Genomic DNA, 18,344 nt, shown 5'->3' on the forward strand with positions numbered 1-18,344 from the left:
AATTCAAAAAATAAATTGGCAAACAGAAATAGAAAAGGTAGAATGTCACCAAAAAAAAAAAAAATCACCTCTTAACAAAGACAAAATTGAAAATCATGGTATCATTATATATCACTTAAACTAGCAAAACAAATATTAATACAAATGATAAACACCTGGTCAAATGGCTTCCTATTTCAGATTAACATCCGAAGTCTACAGTGGTCCCCAAGGCCTATGAATTCTGTCTTCATCTCATTGTCTAGGTTACCTCTCTCACCTCCTCTCTTACTGCTCTCACTTTCTCTCTCCATATATTGTGGCCACATTTGACTTCTTATTGTTCTTTGAAGATCCCAGACTTTCTCTAACATCTGGACCTTTACACCGGCTCTTCCTCACCTAACTTCACCACCTCTGTCTAGCATCTGCTCAAATGTCACCTTCTCAATGAGACTTACCTTAAATACTCTATACAAAACTACAGCCAGCTCTCCTCCTTCATCTCTCATGCCCTGTTATACAGCAATTATTTTTAGTTAGATTGATTTTTTAAAAAAACAAACCATGACTAGAAGCTGAATTTATCAGAATGCTTTCTCTGTATCAATTGGAATGATTAATGATTTCTGTTTACTCTGTTAGTGTAGTGAATAATTCATTTTCAAATCCTAGACTGTACATATCTAGGATAAGCCCAACTTGGTCCTGACAAACTATTTTTGAATGTTCCTGCATCTGGTTTACCAATATTTTGCTTAGGATTTTTGTATCTAAGCTTATGAATATGGCTGGCTTATTTTTTCCCTCATATTATCTTGTCAGAATTTGGTTGTATTAGCCTAATCTTCAGGGTGTATCTGGAATTTCACTGATAGTAACAGGGCTGGTCAGATTCTTTCTTTCATCTGGAGTCATTTTTGGTCAACGATATCTTAGTAATAACTTATTCATCTCATCTCAAAATTAAAATGTAAGAGTATAAATTTACTCAAAATGTCCTGTCATTTCTTAAGCATCTAGAGTTTTATCTCTTCATTCCTTGTATATTTTTACTTGTTTCTTTTCTCTCTTATCAATCCTGACAGACACCTGTCAATTCTATTATTCTTTCAAAGAACTAAATTATGCTTTTGTTGATCTCTATTATAGCCATGTTTATTATTTAAATAATATCTTCCCTTAATTTTATTTCCCTTCATCAACTGTCTTCAGATTTATTCTGTTGTTCTTAGATGGAATTCACTGCTCATTAATTTTAAGACTTTCTTATTTTCTAGTATATGCATGCAAGGCTAAAACTCTTCTCCAATTCTCTTCTGACACTACTAACAGTATTAGCTAAACTACAGACTTTACTTGGATCCCCCAGGATCCGACCATGTTGTCTTTACTTGTCATGTCTCCCTAGACTCCTCCAATTTGTGACACTTCCTCAGTCTTTTCTCATCTTTAATGACCTGTTTGCTTTTGAATAGGTTAGATGTTTCATGAAGTGTACCTTGGGTTTGTTAGATGCTTTCTCATAATCAGACTGAGGTTATAGATTGGGAGGAAGAATATGACAGAGGTGATGTGTCCTTCTCATCGAATGATATCGAGGTACATGCTGTCAACCTGACATCACTGGTGATGTTAAACTTAATCACTTAGTTATGGTAGCAAATCCCTAGATTTCTTCACTTTAAGTTTACTGTTTTTCCCTTTCCAAACTCTACTTGTTAGAAGATAATCACCAGGCCAGTCCATACTCAAGAAGAGAGGAGTATCAAAGATTAGTGGACATGTTAAAAATCACCAGAGCTAAGTAATACATATTTGTGGGGAGATACTGTGAGGCCTACACAAATATCCCTTTTCTCAACGTTTTACTCACTAATTTTATCGAAGAGCACCCATTATTATTTAGAAGTGTATGGTTCTCCTCCAAATTAAGTAGCCTCTAAGTTTTTTAAATTTAGGAGTATAACATACCTACAAAAAAGAAAAAAGAAAATCTTAAGTAGACCATTCAATAAATGAATGGTAAAACACCCATGGGAAGGTCAAAAGTTCAAGAAGTCCCAGAAGCCATTCCTGTGCCCCACCAAATTACTAACCCTTTCTTTCTCCCCAAAGTAACCACTATCCTGACTTCCAACCCTATAAGTGGTTTTGTCTTTGTTGAACTTTATATAAATGGAATCATACAGTATGTACTGTTTTATGTCTAGCTTCATTTACTCAACATGGTGTTGTTGTAACTGTGCTCAATTATACTTGGGGGCTCATATTTTAACACATTCATTGCCCTCTTTTTTCTTCTTAGTGAAGCATTTTGCCTTATAATCTACCTATTCCAAAATTAACAAAGCTATATTAGCTTTATTATTATTTTTTTAAATTTATTTTGGCTGCGCCAGGTCATAGCTGTGGCACATGGGATCTTCGTTGCGGCATGCGGGACCTTTAGTTGCAGCCCGTGGACTCTTAGTTGCAGCATGCATGCGGGATCTAGTTCCCTGACCAGGGATCGAACCTGGGCCCCCTGCATTGGGAGCACGGAGTCCTACCCAATGGACCACCAGGGAAGTCCCAATACTAGCTTTATTCTGACTAGAATTTGATTGGTGCATCTTTTTTACCCATCCTTTTATTTTTAACTCTTCTGTATCTTTGTTTCTGGTGTCCCTTATAAGCATCATATAGGTAGATTTTTCTTTCCAAAACCAGTCTGTAAATCTTTGCCTTTTAAACTAGAACATTTAATCCAATTACACTTATTTCTAATTATTTGGGTTTAATTTACCCATCTTACATTAAACTTTTCATTGGCTTGCCTTTTCTATTCTCTTCTCTCTTTTCCTGCTTTCTTTAGTATTTCCAATGGTGAAGAACTTCTGGTGCCATTAGTTACTTTCAAATTTTGTCTGAAAACATGTTTATCTCATTCATATGCATGAAAGATGTTTTCCTGTGTATAAAATTCTGGTTGATGGTTATTTTCTCTTAGAGCACTGAAAGTATTACCTTATCATTTTCCTTTCGTCATCACTACGGAATAGTCAGGAGTATCGCTCTAACTGTCAGACCTTTGCAAATAATCTTTTTTCCTCTGGCAGCTTTGAATTGTAACCATTATATGATTAATTTACAGAAGTTCTACTTAGTTCTTTTCCCATATATCCTTGGTCATTTCACAGTCATAGTATCTTTCTTACTCATATTTTCAATTCCTTTTTTATTTCTTGACATATTAAACACCCATATTTTACATTCTGTATCTAAAATCAACAAAATCTGAAGCATTTGAAGACCTGATTCTATTGTCTGTTTTTTTCTGCTGGTTCTTACTGATGTGACCTTGTTTCTGTGTAAATTTGTGATTTTTGGCTATGAGTTTGTACCCTTAGAGCTCTACCTGTGGAAGACACAGGTGCAGGTGCGTTTCTCCGGAGAGGATATGCACTTCCAGGCAACTGGCAGTGCAGCCACCTGCCACTTTCTACACCTGCCACAGCTCGAGGTAAGTGTTTAGCTTGCAGTTTCTCAGACCTTCCAGGTAAGTGTGAACTCAGCCTGCAAACCCATATAAGGTGTGTCAGATGGTGATATGTTCAGAGGTCAGAATGGTTTCTCATTGTTTCTCCAAACAGGTCACTTTTCCTACTGCTTTCTGGTGGGTGATGGCAGTGGCAGGTATGTTGGGGTGGCAGGGCTGGAGGAGTTTAATCCTAGCTCCTCTCACACCGAGGGTTTGGTCCTTTTGGGTCCCAATTTTATGCAGTTGGGCTTTGTCTCCATGAGACCATGAAAAGAACACGATGGAAGGTGATGTTCACCCAGCGTGGCAAATTCTCTTAGGGAAAAGCAAGTTTTAGTGCTCTGTTATTGCTTTAAATGTCTCATGGCTAATTTAATTGAGTTTATGATTGAACTTCTCACATTTAAATTGCTGATCCATCTGGAATTAAAGGAAAAAGGTACAGATTCACTTTCATTTCTTTTAAAATGGGCCAAGATATGTCCCAAGCATTCATTGAATAATCCATTTTTTCCTTAATGATATGGAGTGCCACTTTTATCACATTTTAAATTCGACAAGGTGTTTCTGCATATTCTTCAATGTTCAGTTCCACTGATCTTTCATTTTTGTGTCAATATCACACTTTTGTAATTACTGGAGATTTAAGTATTTTAAATATATTAAGATAAAGACCTATATACAATTGCCAACCCAACTGTAATAAACACTCATGCATACAGATTGTGGTCTCTAAATACCACTTCTCGCTAAAAAAGAATCAGAGCTTCTTGGAGAAATGTTTGATTCCAGACCTTATACAAAAAAATCAAGAACATCTTTCCAGACCAAAGTGAAAGAAACTATCAGAATATTGGGATCAAAGGCCTCAGGAGCCAATATAAAAAGGCTCCTATACGCACAAGACAGGATGATGTGAGGTTCAATAAGAATAATAATTGCAATGACATATCAATAATGTTTAAATTTGTGATCACACAGTGATACTTAAACAAACAAACTCAACTCTGTTGGTCATCTCTAACAGATGCTAGGACATAGCTCATCATTTGAAATTTGTTTTTTTTTTAAAAGGAAAATAATCTAACATTTATTCATCTTTCCAATACGAGCTGAGGGTAAGCAAATAACAAGTAGCAGTTGGGCGGTGTGGAATTTCACTTTATAGAAGTATCCCAACAAATAAATAAATAAGGAATAATATAATTAGACTATCATCATTTTGTAATCCTTAATGATATGACCTAGATGATGATCATGAATGACTACTACTATAATAAAAAAGAAAAATGGGACATTGTATGCCTGAGGGAGATACTGTAACACCAACCATGATGAATTCTACTCCCCACTAAGAGAAAAAAAAAACCTAGATCTCGTAATCTCTACATCTAATTAGCAATTTATATGGGCCAATAATTTTTTTATAAAAGATACAAGATACAAAAGTCAGATGAAGACCTCTATAAACAACCTGGTTTTTATGAATAGTTACATACAGAGAAAAGAGGGTGACTGAAATCAACTTCAAAAATATATATATTTGTCTAAACTCATCATATTGTACTTTTAAATTTGGTGAATTTCATTATAAATAGTTTATAATAAATTATAACAGCAATAAAAGTGAATAAGTGATCATTTTCTATGTGGGGGGAAAAGAGTTAAATGAGTAATTATTAGAACCAATAAATAAGGTAATTTCTTCATGCCCCTGTCCTGCTTTCTGTCAATTATGCCTTTTCAAGCATTTCATACACATGGAAGCACACCAGTAGGTAGTCGTCATGACTGGCTTCTTTCACTTATCATATTGCTTGTGAAATTCATCCATGTCATGAGTATTAGCAGCTTGTTCCTTTTGATTGCATTTTATGGATATACCACAATTTATTTATCCGTTCATCCACTGGTGAACCTGAAGGCTGTTTCCAGGTTTGGGCTAGTAAGAATAGGGCTCCTGTGAATGTTTACACTCAAGTCTTTGAGTATATGCTTTCATTTCTCTTGTGGAAATCTCTACAAGTGGGATTGCTGGGTAACATTTTAAGTGTATGTTTAACTTCGTAAGAGACGTATGTAGTATAAATAGCTATTTTTTTCCTCTCACAACTTCATTGTCATGGCCTCAGGAGGCTGATTCTCTCAAAATTTAACATGAACATATTAGGTCAATGTATTTATTGGGTTTATGTCAAGGAAAAGTATCAAAATATAATGAAGTGTTGGTTTGAGTTGTGTTCATTATAATATCTTTATCTCACACAGTTCCACAGAGCTTAACTCCCACAGTCCTTCAAAAAAATGAGAGAATGAGTATTGCAGCCTTCATAGAATCATTTAAAATTGATTTTTAGGAATCCTTATTCCCTGTTCCTGTCTGCTTAGACTGTACATTCTCTCACAGAAGAAGTTAATTGCATTTGATTTTGTAAAATGCCATGAGCATTACGGATATCTGGGTGTTTATGAGTGAAGATGGAGAAGTCTGGAAGTCATGGCCAGAGAGACTGAGACAGTAGTTCACCCAAGTGAGGAGAAACTAAATACCTCCTCCCGCAGCAACAGTTTTGATGAAGAATTTCTTTTGACATATAATTATTTAGCCTGCAGTATGGTACCCTTCAAAGCTAGAAAAGGAGACCAAAATCATGAGAGAGAAAGAGAGAGAAACAAAACAGTATGAAACCAATAAATGTGATTGTTATAATTTCACTCTACTGAGTATGCTTTTTGAAAAAAACACTACCGTGCTATGAAATTTAATCGTTTCCAGTTATTAGCATGTCTTAACAGAGATAAGACCAGTTCTTGCATTAAGTAGAGTATCTCTCTCCCATTTTCTCTTTCAGTCTTGCTTCTTTAGTGAAGGTGAATCAAGTCATATCATTCTTCATTTCATTCAAACTTCATGAAGACTGTTGTACTATTTTCAAACCCAACACCAACTACAACATAAATTCATTTCTGGATATCTTAAAAGAATAACCATTTCTGATGTACAGTTTGCTACTGCAAATCAGTATTGCTCTATCTCCTTCAAAACCTTGAGATCAGGAAATTGGAGCTGAAAGAACTTGGGATGTTAGCTAAGTATAAAGACATCACTCATGTCTAATCAAGAGACAATCCTTATTTGTAGCAATTTGCATTCTCAGAAGGCATATTTCTTTTCATCTGAAGCACACTGCTATGACTTTTGTATGTTAGTTACATCACTGGTTAAAGTGTCATAGTTTGATGTGCACATGAGCTAATAACTCCATTCACAGTTACACAGTTACAAACTAACCCTTACATTCAACTGCCATTCTTTTAAAATCTGTGCCCAAGACTGCAAACAGGTGAGATTGTGGATGGCTTTTCTAAGTCCATCACCATTGCTAAAAATAATTCAAAGTGAATTCATATTAACAATGTGGGGATAAATATATCTGAGAATAAAGACAGCACCCTGTTATCAACAGCAATGCCCACTAACCAGCCATGTATTTGGCGTGGAGAGCAAATAATTTAACCAGAGGAGCGTTTGTTTCCTTTTTGACAAAATTAAAAGTTACATCAGATCATATGCTGTGGTGCTCAATAAATTTCTCAAACACATTTGTATTTCTAAAGAAATTTATACCTTTACATTTCCAACATTTTATTTCAGTTTGATAAACAAGAGTAAAAACTTAATCAAAATTCAGCAAAAATTTTCTACATCCAATTTTCACCATATCTTACCTACTTGTAATCTGGGATATAAATTTTTTAAAATATCAATTGAATTGAAGGTTGAGTTGTTATAAGATACACCATTCCTTATCCTAAGTATCTATAATGAACGAATGAAATAATAAATTTTGGTGTAAAATTTTTTACATTCCTCTTCCTAAAAAAATAGATTTTCTCAAGAAATTAAACACCCACCTCTAAAAGTTATGAATATATTACTAAAACGGCATTAATTTATTCATTTCTCCATTTCAACAACTAGGAATAAGATGCCAGGAAATACCGTTATCCTATTAGCCCGAGGAGGAAACTACAGCCCAATGATCACCAACATCTATGACCATAATATAAAATAATACAAAGCAGATGCTTTAGACAGATGTTCCTAAATACCTGATTCTCAAATGCTTGACCCATTTGCTGTAATTCAATAAAACAAATGAAGCACCTACTAATATTGTTACAGTAAAATAATGAAGTATGAGGCCAGTGCTTGACTTCATCTGAAAAGTTGTTACTATGACGAAAAATGCAGGCAGGTCCCCTGAGACACCAAAGCAATGAAGAGTTAGCTAATTCATGAGTTACTATTTCTGCGGCACTACTTTGTGAAAGGGACTAGTATATGCAGGGATTCTACAGGATAGGCAAGCCAAGAAAAACTAGGTTATCAAAATCCATGAAACTCTGCTCAAGTTATCCAGCCGCTTCTGAATGGCTGGGGAAGAGCCACCTGGCCAAGAAGTGCTCAAATGACAGAGAGAGGGAACCATCTGCCCCGCCATGTTCAAACCATGACACAGCTCAAAACATCACAATAGAGCATGGACCACAAGGGCCAATGTGCTAAGGAAGTATTTCTATAAAAAGGCATTTGCGTGCTTCCCTGGTGGCGCAGTGGTTGAGAGTCCGCCTGCCGATGTGGGGGACGCAGGTTCGTGCCCTGGTCCGGGAAGATCCCACATGCCGCTTAGCGGCTGGGCCCGTGAGCCATGGCCACTGAGTCTGTGCGTCCGGAGCCTGTGCTCTGCAACTGGAGAGGCCACAACAGTGAGAGGCCCGCGTACCACAAAAAAAAAAAAAAAAAAAAAAAGGCATTTGCACTGACAGGAAGTGTTAAACAAGTGCCTATTCGCTAATGAAAGAGATGCTCTCATCTTTCATTACAGTTATTATGAATGTCTTCTACCTCTTCTTGAGGGAAGCACCTTCGTGGGGAAGGCACTCCTTCCTGACTCACCTTTGTGGTCCCACAGTGATGCCATACACATGAAACACAGGCTTCTGATATTAAGAGCACATTAAACCTGGCACAACATAAGCTTTGTCTGAGGGATTCTGCTGCATTGGGAGACATGTGCAGGGGACAGGACTACTTGGGATCTTCTGGGATCTCCCCCAGTGAGACGGGGCTCCATTTCCTTCTAACCGTTATTTGTGTGAGATATCCTATATGTACTTTTGATTTTAAATCCCTCCCTTAGTTTGCATCTTTCCTAAAATAGCATTTAAATGGACAGATTATGACAGCCTGTTGAGGTATTCCATTTACAATATGTCTTACAAAGAAAAGAACTGTGAAAAATGTTTAAAATTTCAAAGGGCAGTAATAATAAGTAATAACTTCTTGAGAAGTGCACAACTCAAGGGAATACTGAAGTTTAGCAAGAGTAACTTTTGACAAAATACCTTCATTCTCCGCCCCCCCCCCCGCCTTTTTTAGATAAGGTATCTGCCTAGCAGATCACAGAAATGTACACACATGGTAGACATGGAGCAGCAAGGATCCCACAAACCAGCCCATGAGATTCTTAAGGAACGTACAGAGAAATAAAGGTGGATTGACAGAGTAAGGGTTGTTTATGGTAGAAAAGAACACTTCTAACAATGACTTCCATAAGTGAAACCCAGAAATCCAGACTGAAGAGAGGTTTGCTTCCAGAAAGTATAGACGAACTTTTTCACACTCTTTTTCTGAGAACGATAGAAAAGTTGTGAGGTAAAACAAAACAAAAAAGAACATCTATTTGAAGACACTGGCGAACGACTAAGGCAAATAAGGGAAGCCCATAGTCAAGATCCAAACTTGGCACTGTTTTTCCTTTTGAGGCATTTGCATATGTGTAGGGAAAGTGAAAAGCTGGGAGAATGTAGTGACCGAGAGAGCCTGACACACAGAAAGCACCGGCTGTCCCACAGAGCTGACAGGTTTCGGGGAGAGACTGGAATCCAGCCTCAATCCGGCAAAGGGACCCTCAGGAAACAGCCCAGGAGTTCAACTGGGATTCTGAAAAGCTCCGCCCTAAGAGAAAGGGTGGACTGGAAATAGACCCACTCTGAGAAAAATGAAGGAAGCCCAGAATTCAGAAAACTCAAACCCTGACTGAATTAAAACTATCTACCCCTGGACTAACGGCCTATAAGAAGCAAAACTAAATCCTCTTTGAAGGATAACAAGATCATCCCAAACCTCAAATGATCTTTATTCTCTTTCATATGGCTCTTAATTAAAAGTAAGCAGCTGTGAGATGTCAAATATTGACCAAAAATCAAGAGAAAAAAACAGACCGAAGAATCCAACATACAGGGAATCTAGATATTATACTAATGAAGACATGGAATTTTCAAACAACTGTGATTATTTCATTCAAAAAAATTATTATATCAACATGCAGAATTGGGGCAAGTAACTAGAAACAAAAAATAAATAGAAATTTTAGAATTGAGAAAACACACAGTGGAATTAAGCTGAAACCAATAATAAAAGATAAGAAAATCCTAACCGGTTTAAAAATTAAGTAATATACTCATATGAGAAATTATAAAGAAATTAGAAAATATTTTGAACTGACTGATAATAAAAATACAAATTCAAAACCTATGGGATGTATGCAAAAGCCATGCACAGAAAATAATTTAGAGCTTTAAGCGCAGATATTAGAAAGTAACAAGGGCCAAAACCGTGTGTCAGTATCTGCTCGAGTTGAAGCTATGTACATTTTTTGACACGGCAATTCCACTCCTAGGTGCATAACCAACAAAAATGTGTACATCTGTGCACCCAAAGACATGTGTAGTAGACACGTACACTAAGGCATAATTTTTAATTACCAGCAATTCGAATAAACGCTGATGTACGTCAACAGTAGAAGAAATAAAGAATTCATGGTATCTATACGAAAGTGGACTGCTTTACCGCAATAAAAGTGAATGTAGATGAATCTCAAAATGTTGAACAAAAGAAGCCGTCAGTAATCCATGAGGTAGCATTCCAATTTCACAAAGTTCAAAGCAGGCAGAAAATCAACTTAGAGTATTGCCAATAAAGGTCACCTAGTGGGCTTCCCTGGTGGCGCAGTGGTTGAGAGTCCGCCTGCCGATGCAGGGAACAAGGGTTCGGGCCCCGGTCCGGGAAGATCCCACGTGCCGCAGAGCGGCTGGGCCCGTGGGCCAGGGCCGCTTAGCCTGCGCGTCCGGAGCCTGTGCTCCGCAACGGGAGAGGCCACAGCAGTGAGAGGCCCGCGTACCGCAAAAATAAATAAATAAAGGTCACCTAGTGTCACCTTTAGGGAGAAGGATGATGATGAGGGGATACCATGGGGGCTTCAGGGGTCATGGCAATAATCTCTTTCATGACCTATGTATTGGTTGCATGAGTTTGTTTACTTGGTGAACAGTCTGTAAGACTCCAAAAGTCAAGGGTAAACAAGCTGTGACCTTAACAGCAGTGTGGTCAAAAAGATTTAGGGTGAAGATGGGCAAACAACCCATGAGGAAGTGTGAGGCACTAGAAAAGGAAGTGACGTGGTGATGTGAACCGTGGGCATCTTGAAATATTAGGCTGTCTGATGAAAGAGCAACTAGGCTCAACTCTGGACGTGTATTTCAGCACAATAAGGAAAAGTAAGTTTTCCAGACTCAAATTTTGATGCAGTATACTAACTGCAAATAATAAAACTGCCCAGAAAAGGAACACACTCTCTCTCAATAGAAAGAACAATCTCAATCACTCACACGTTCTAACAAAAGCAGAAAGACTACCCATCGAGGATAAATGAAAGGGTTCCTGCATTGAATGGAGAGGGCAGATGACCACCAAGTCCCCTTCCAGATTCTAGGCATACGTTCCACGAAGAACCACAATAAAAAAGTCTTACCCTTAATCGCGTAGTGGAGATCTCAGCTTTTAAGATATCAGGGTCATATTTAGTACTGGATGAAGATCCTGAGAATACTTTCAAAGGGAAAAAAGAAAAAAAAAAAGTAACTTGTACAAGTTGCATAACTAGTTGTCAACTTGGAATTTACAAACTCTAAAAACAACAAGATTTACATGCTTCTGTGGATACTTACTTAACTTTATAACTCCTTTACTGTCATTCATCAGACACCTAAATATAAAAAGTCATCTTCAAACCTTTATAATTTTTTTCAAGAAAAAGGAATGTTATAAAGACCCCAGCGCCTCATTTTCCTCTGAATTTTATATCTATGGATAAAATCTTAGAGAATCTTATTGCAGACCCAGTTTATCAGAGCTTTGCATTATCCAGAAACTTGTAATTTAAGTAGAACTTCTGGGCCCATCACAGATGCTTCTTTAAACAAGACCAGCTCCAGATTATCAATTTCTGAGATGAGAGAGAGGTCGGTCAACTCAGGTGTTCAACAGAAACTTCATTCTAGTTGATAGCTCCAGTTTTAGTTTAGTCCCACTGCAAACATTGTACAAGAGTAGCACAAGGGCCAAATTATTTGCCCGGATCTGAAAAGGTAAACATTAATCCCCCACTGAGGAGACTTTTATCTGGAATGGGGTCAAGGGGTTTTACTGAGAAATCTGATGTGTGCCCTCAGCCTCACGTGGCTCTGAGGGACTCTTCCTGCCCGGGAAGGAACAGGACTCAGAACAAAGTCCCACAGAAACCCAAGTGGCCTTCTATTACCTACGACTTGGTCCCCATTTCTCAGGTCTGAACAGCCACGCTGTACTTACAGCTGGTGCGAGAGCTCGACTTTTCCTTGTAGGCGTCATTTAACCGGACGTATTCATCCAGGGCCAGGGCCAGTCTTTGCTCCTTCACGTGGTACAGCTCCTTCTGCGTCCTGAGGGCATCCTGAGCCACGGACAGATAGTCCTTGAGCATTTTCTCCTGTTCCCCCCTCCATTGTTTCCTTGGATCTTCAATCTGCGTGGTTTCTGAAAGTATATTAGGTGGGTTACTCTTCAGAATTGAATGATTTTTTTTTTGTCTATTTATTTAAGCTTTCAAAAAAGTAGCCATCTTTATTTCTTACCTCCTTTAAGTAGTTTATTAGTGGTATAAAGTGACTTCGCCAGAAGTGTGATAGTTTCTGTTTTAGTTTACCCAGTGCCTCCCCATCCAACCCCTTTCAGGTCCTTGTCAGCAGTTTATCCTCATTGCCAATCCCTCAGACACAGTGTTGCCTAGGTAAGCACAGCAGCAGGGCTGTGCTCAGGTCCTTCCTTTCAAGAACTGTCTGGCTCCCCAGTACCTTCAGAATAAAAGCCAAGCTTTTATGGCCCTGTATGATCTGAACCCAACCTGCTTCCCATGCTTCTGTTCACTCAGTATAGGACTCTTGCCAGGCTGCCCTCTACATCAGCAGTACTCAAAGTGTGGTCTGCAGACCAGCGCCGGTCCGTAAACTCTGTTACGTGTCTGTGACAATAAGTACAGATATCAAGAGTAAACATTTTGAAATGTTTACAGCAATTTCATACAGTTATATCTGTTGACTCTAATAATAATAATACCGGGCCTTGCATTTTGCATTTTTTTCAACTTTTCCAATTCATTTTTATTGTTATTTTACAAAAATATCAGTTAGTCCATAATAGCTCAGAAATTTTAAAACAAACAAACACAAAGACCAAACCCCGGTCACGGGTTAAGGAGAATACCCTAAGGCACAGTTCTTGGTTCTGCACTTCTGCACACTAGCATCACCTAGAGAGCTCTAAAATAAATCCCAGACCAATTAGAGTTTCTGTGGGTGGAACCCAGGCAATGGCAGGTTTACAAGCTCCTCCAGTGATTCCCATGAGCGGCTGTGGCTGAGAGTCTATGCTCTGCAACAGCTCACATACTGCCTCCTGCATGGAATTACGAATTATTCAAAACATCCCATCCTAAACTTGCTCAAACTTGCCTCCCCTGCCTCACCCACTCCTCCCAGAGGGAACCAAAATGAAGGCTCTGGCCCATGCTTTCCCCTTCGCTCCTTGTGCCTCCTGACAGACCCAGGTGCTTCCCCACGTGGCCCTGCATGGTGTGATGTGGCCCCCCTCTCTTGGGAACTGTAAGTAGTACAACTTCTTTCGATGGCACTGACCTATTTGTGTTGTCACTCAGCCATCTCTAGAAATTAAATCCCAGGTACAATCAAGACAGATGGGTCATACGGCTGGCCACTGCATGAACATGAGGACCTACCTCTTCCTGACAAGTTAGGATTGGATAATTAACTTATCAATTTGCTGGAATGTCCAGTGGTGTGTACTGTCTTCAAAATGCTTTGTGTGTGATTCTCAACCTTAATGTACCCCAACTCGGTATTTCTGGTTGCCCCTAAGGACTCCAGTGAGTCAAAATGCAGAGAATGATAGTAGACGATCTGCTGTGACCACAATTATCTCCAGCGGCCAGGCTGGCTCTGGAAATGTTTAATCTGGTCTCCAGGGATAAGTGATAACACTACAGTGGTTCAGACGTGAAGCCTGGGTCCCCTTCGGGCCAAGGGAGGCCTGGGTCAGCCAGGGGCACCGCCACCACTGCCTCAGACCTACAGCCCTCCCTTCCGTCAGTGGTTAGAGAAAACATCAGCGCTTTCTCTAAAGTAGTGAGTATTCGGAACACGAATTTTTAAAGATGTAAATACTTCAATGTGCAAAAGAGGCAAATCTCATGTAATTGTGGGGAAAAATACTAGAGTCAATGTCCAAAGAAGATATGCAGGAGGGGGCAGTGCTGGACAGACAGCCCCCCAGCCAAGAATCTTCAAGGGCATCGTCGCAAGGGGCAGGCTCGGCGTCTGGGCAACACGGAGAGTAGACAGTGATCAGCCAATAAGAGCCTAAACGTCTCCATTTTAAATATTCCTTATAACTCAGGTCTCTGGCTATCCAAACATGTAATATTTACATTCATTTCCAATATTTCTATATACGAATGCAAACTGACTCAAAGCACAGAGAATTCATCCTCTAACAAACAGAAATTTATGGTCTTAACTGGGGATGACCCCCAATAATCCTCACCTCCTACTGTGCACACCCCTGAATACCGGCTAGCGTGCGCGACTTGCTTCGAACGAAGAGCACACCGAGACTGGTGTCACTGTGACCGCCGTCATGCCCTCTCTGCCTGGCCCTCCTTGGCTTTTTTGCTCTAGTGAAGCCAACTGCCAGGTTACACGCCATCCTATGCACGTAGCGAGGAGAGGGGGGTGACAGCCGGCAGCAGACAAGGAACTGAATGAATCGTGCCAGCCACCACACGAGTGAGCCTGGAAGCAGGCCTCCTCCGGTCATGCCTGGGGGTGACACAGCCTGGCTCACACCTTGAGGACACCCTGTGAGAGACCTGGAGCCAGAGGACCTGGCTCAGCCTTGCTTGGCTTCAGCGCCCGAAGAAACAACGAGATAATAAATGCAACCTGTTACAGTGAGATATATAACTAGGAAACTAACCAAATAAAGAGATGATACAAACTGAAAATGTGCATGAAAAACTTGAAATGTTCCTACATTATAACAGCTACAGCAAGATACACACTTCCAGTTCTCTCTCAATATCTTTGGAGGTTTTACCTAATCATAGTTCCCTACATATTGGCGAACTGGCATCCTTTCAATAAAATGCTTGTCAACAGCTAAATTGCCACAAAACCCTGAAAGTAACACTGACTGACACTTAAATGAATAAAGTACAATGATAATAATAATAATAAACTATCAGCATTTGCTTTGGATACATCAGCAGAAACACTCCAGTCGACTGGTTTAAATACTGGATGCTACAAGAGACTCAGCAGGAAACACTGACATTTCCAATATACCGCCCCATTCAAATATGAACTACAGAAGTGGGTTCCCAGAGGCATCTTTGAAGAAGCCTTCACAAAGCAAGATTGTGCTTCATCTCCATCAGTTATATTTGCTGAATAGATCTGTGAAGAATATTTATTAAATGTAAATACTCAAAAAGGTATATTATACAAACGTGGTATTTTTTTATTAAGACCTGGTGGCCTTGGGATATCACTGTATTATAATGCAATATAATTTGCATGTTGTCTACTATATGAAAGAAGTAGTTAAAGTAGTACTGTTAAAATGTCACGCACCTCAAGGGAATTCACATTCCATCAGTTTTATAGATGTGGAACTTTATAGATAGAGAACACGTTGTGAGTTACAAGAGCTTATCAGGGGAGATAACATTAGACTCTTCAAAGGAATATTATTTCTGTCTCTCATGCACATTTCTATTCTTTCTGCTGTGCTCAGGAAGAATGAATGAAATGAATATGAGTAACTCTCCTTATCTTCCTTTATAGACACGATCTGCTATGTTTACTTATCTGTTTGTTCTACAGACAACTGAGCATCTACTGCATGCACTAGGGAAAACAGGATGTTCAGGTATGATCCCTCCTTCCAAAGAAATTATAAAGTATAGAAGAAATTGTGACACAGGAATTAAAACAACAACAATGACAACAACTGTTTTATACGGTAGAAAATGGCGAGAGCCCCGAGAAGAGAAAGGTCAAGTGCCACAGAAGTTTAGAGACACGGGAGTTTCCTCTGGCTGAAAAAGTAAGGTCCCATGGAACAGGCAGTGATTAAGAAGGGCTTTGAAAGGTCCCAGACAAGAGGCCCTTCAAGGACCAAACCCCTGTTTGCCGCTCCAGCCGTTTTCCCCAGCCTCATTCACACCAGCCTCAGCCGCACGGAATTTCTTTTCTTTCCTTCATTGAGTCCTGCTTCCTGAGGCCTCTTCAGACCTCTGGCTTTACTTGTGGGTCTTCCTTCTTCCAGGCAGTTTCTCCTCCAAACTCCCAAAGCCTACCCCCTCCCCGTGTTCTCCAGGACTGGTAACTTACTCATCCTTTGGGTTATGAGCTTAAAGCGCCTTCTCTAAGTAGCTGCGGCCATGCCCTTCAGAATGGATATGGTGCTTCACTTGTTCTCTTTGTTCTGCTAGTGATGGTGGTACTAGAATTCTGCTCTACGTTCTCACTTCTTCCCCAATACTCCAGGAGGGACTAGATGGTTTCTCGAACGCCAGGTTAATAAATATGAAACTCATTTTGTAAGCAACAGTATGCGGTAGAAAGGCTCTAAGTAAGGGCATGAAAGGATCTTAGCTATATTTTAGGAGGATCATCTGAGAGAAATGTGAGGTTCTATTATCAAAAGAGTTGATATGATTGTGCAGAAAATTTTTTGAATGAAAGATTATACAATAAGTTAAAAAAAGCAGTTTATAAAACTGTATGTATGTAATATAATCCCACTTGATGTATACAATATATTGAACACTCATGTGTGTGTGTGTGCGTGTGTGTGTGTGTATCAATATGAAAAAGTCTGGAAGTATACACACTACAAGATTTAGAATACTTGATTATCTCTGAGTAGTATGAATATAGATAATTTCTTCCTTTTATTTACCCACATTTTCTACTTTTCTCCTATCATATCTATTACTTCTATTAAAAAATATTTTTTAGGGCTTCCCTGGTGGCGCAGTGGTTGAGAGTCTGCCTGCCAATGCAGGGGACACGGGTTTGTGCCCTGATCCGGGAAGATCCCACATGCCGCGGAGCGGCTGGGCCCGTGAGCCATGGCCGCTGAGCCTGCACGCCCAGAGCTTGTGGTCCGCAACGGGAGAGGCCACGACAGTGAGAGGACCACGTACCGCAAAAACAAAAACAAAAACAAACAAACAAAATATATATATATATTTTTTAACGGGAAAGGAACAAAAGGCACAAGGCAATGAGGGTCTGAATTAGGAAAATGGCAGTGAAAATGAGGCTAAAGGAGCAAATCTGAAAATATAGAGGAAAAAATCAACAAGAATTGACAAGATGATTCTACATTTTTCAACTCAGTAACCATGAGGACTGTGTTTCAAAAAATAATGAAGTCAAAGGGAAAACTGAAGAATCCCATTTTGTACTTGTTTGTTTTGAAGTTTCAATGGCAAAATAGGTAGCAGTGTCCTACAATTGGAAATGTTTGACAAATATTAGGACAATCAGAGTCAGATAGACAGATAGAAGGGTCATTAACATAGTAATGGCAAAGGATGGTACTGCTGTAGATAAAGGACAGCATGCTGGGGGAGGTTGGTAAGGCCACATCTTCGGGGAGTGACAGGATACAGGGACTCTCAAAAGGAATATGAGGCAAATGAGGAGAGAAAGAAGGAACAGTGAAGTGAGGAAAACAACAGGTTTAAAAAGAAAGGCGTGGTTATCTATGTCAGCTCTACATCCAGGGGGAAGAGACGGATGACTGTGACTAAGAAGAGGTCCCTGAACTTGACAACTATATGAAATATGTAACTTATCACTTATCAGTGATGCTAACTAATAAGTGTTAGTATCACTACCAGCATAATATGTTCTACTTGGATATTTTAAGTATCTAAATTTTTTCTTTATAAAATATCTTAACAGGGCTTCCCTGGTGGTGCAGTGGTTGAGAGTCCACCTGCCGATGCAGGGGACACGGGTTCGTGCCCCGGTCCGGGAAGATCCCACATGCCACGGAGCAGCTGCACCCGTGAGCCATGGCCGCTGAGCCTGCGTGTCCAGAGCCTGTTGCTCTGCAACGGGAGAGGCCACAACAGTGAGAAACCCACGTACCGCAAAAAAAATATATATCTTAACAGTTTATCCTCCTAGGAAAACATAAAGGATGAAATAAATCAGAGATGAAGTAGAAGGGTCAAAAATTTATTTCGTTTCTCCCAAAGGAAACAACTCCATATTAAATAGCATATACACCTGAGGAACTTTCATCAAACCTGAACACATGTGCTGCTTCAAAGCTAATATAGAGGAGTTTGATTCAGGGTAATAT

The 18,344-nt window shown here is 39.4% G+C and overlaps 1 protein-coding gene across 2 annotated transcripts in view; it reads right to left on the bottom strand.

Annotated features, from left to right (window-relative positions):
- The window catches only part of WWC2 (WW and C2 domain containing 2), a 163,806-nt gene that overhangs the window by 54,148 nt on the left and 91,314 nt on the right, over positions 1–18,344 (bottom strand). Inside the window, exons 1-3 of one of the 2 annotated variants that reach the window (XM_033409268.2) lie at positions 12,219–12,346; positions 11,576–11,613; positions 11,380–11,456 (exon numbers count right to left, since the gene is read on the bottom strand). In XM_033409268.2, coding sequence (XP_033265159.1) covers positions 11,380–11,456; positions 11,576–11,606 — 108 coding nt within the window. In that variant the 5' untranslated portion in view covers positions 11,607–11,613; positions 12,219–12,346. Of the gene's footprint in view, positions 1–11,379; positions 11,457–11,575; positions 11,614–12,218; positions 12,423–18,344 lie in introns of those variants that run through there. The other variant, XM_004281746.3, reaches the window with a different exon arrangement.

This window comes from Orcinus orca, chromosome 21, assembly GCF_937001465.1.
Source record: "Orcinus orca chromosome 21, mOrcOrc1.1, whole genome shotgun sequence".
NCBI classification, from domain to species: Eukaryota; Metazoa; Chordata; class Mammalia; order Artiodactyla; family Delphinidae; genus Orcinus; species Orcinus orca.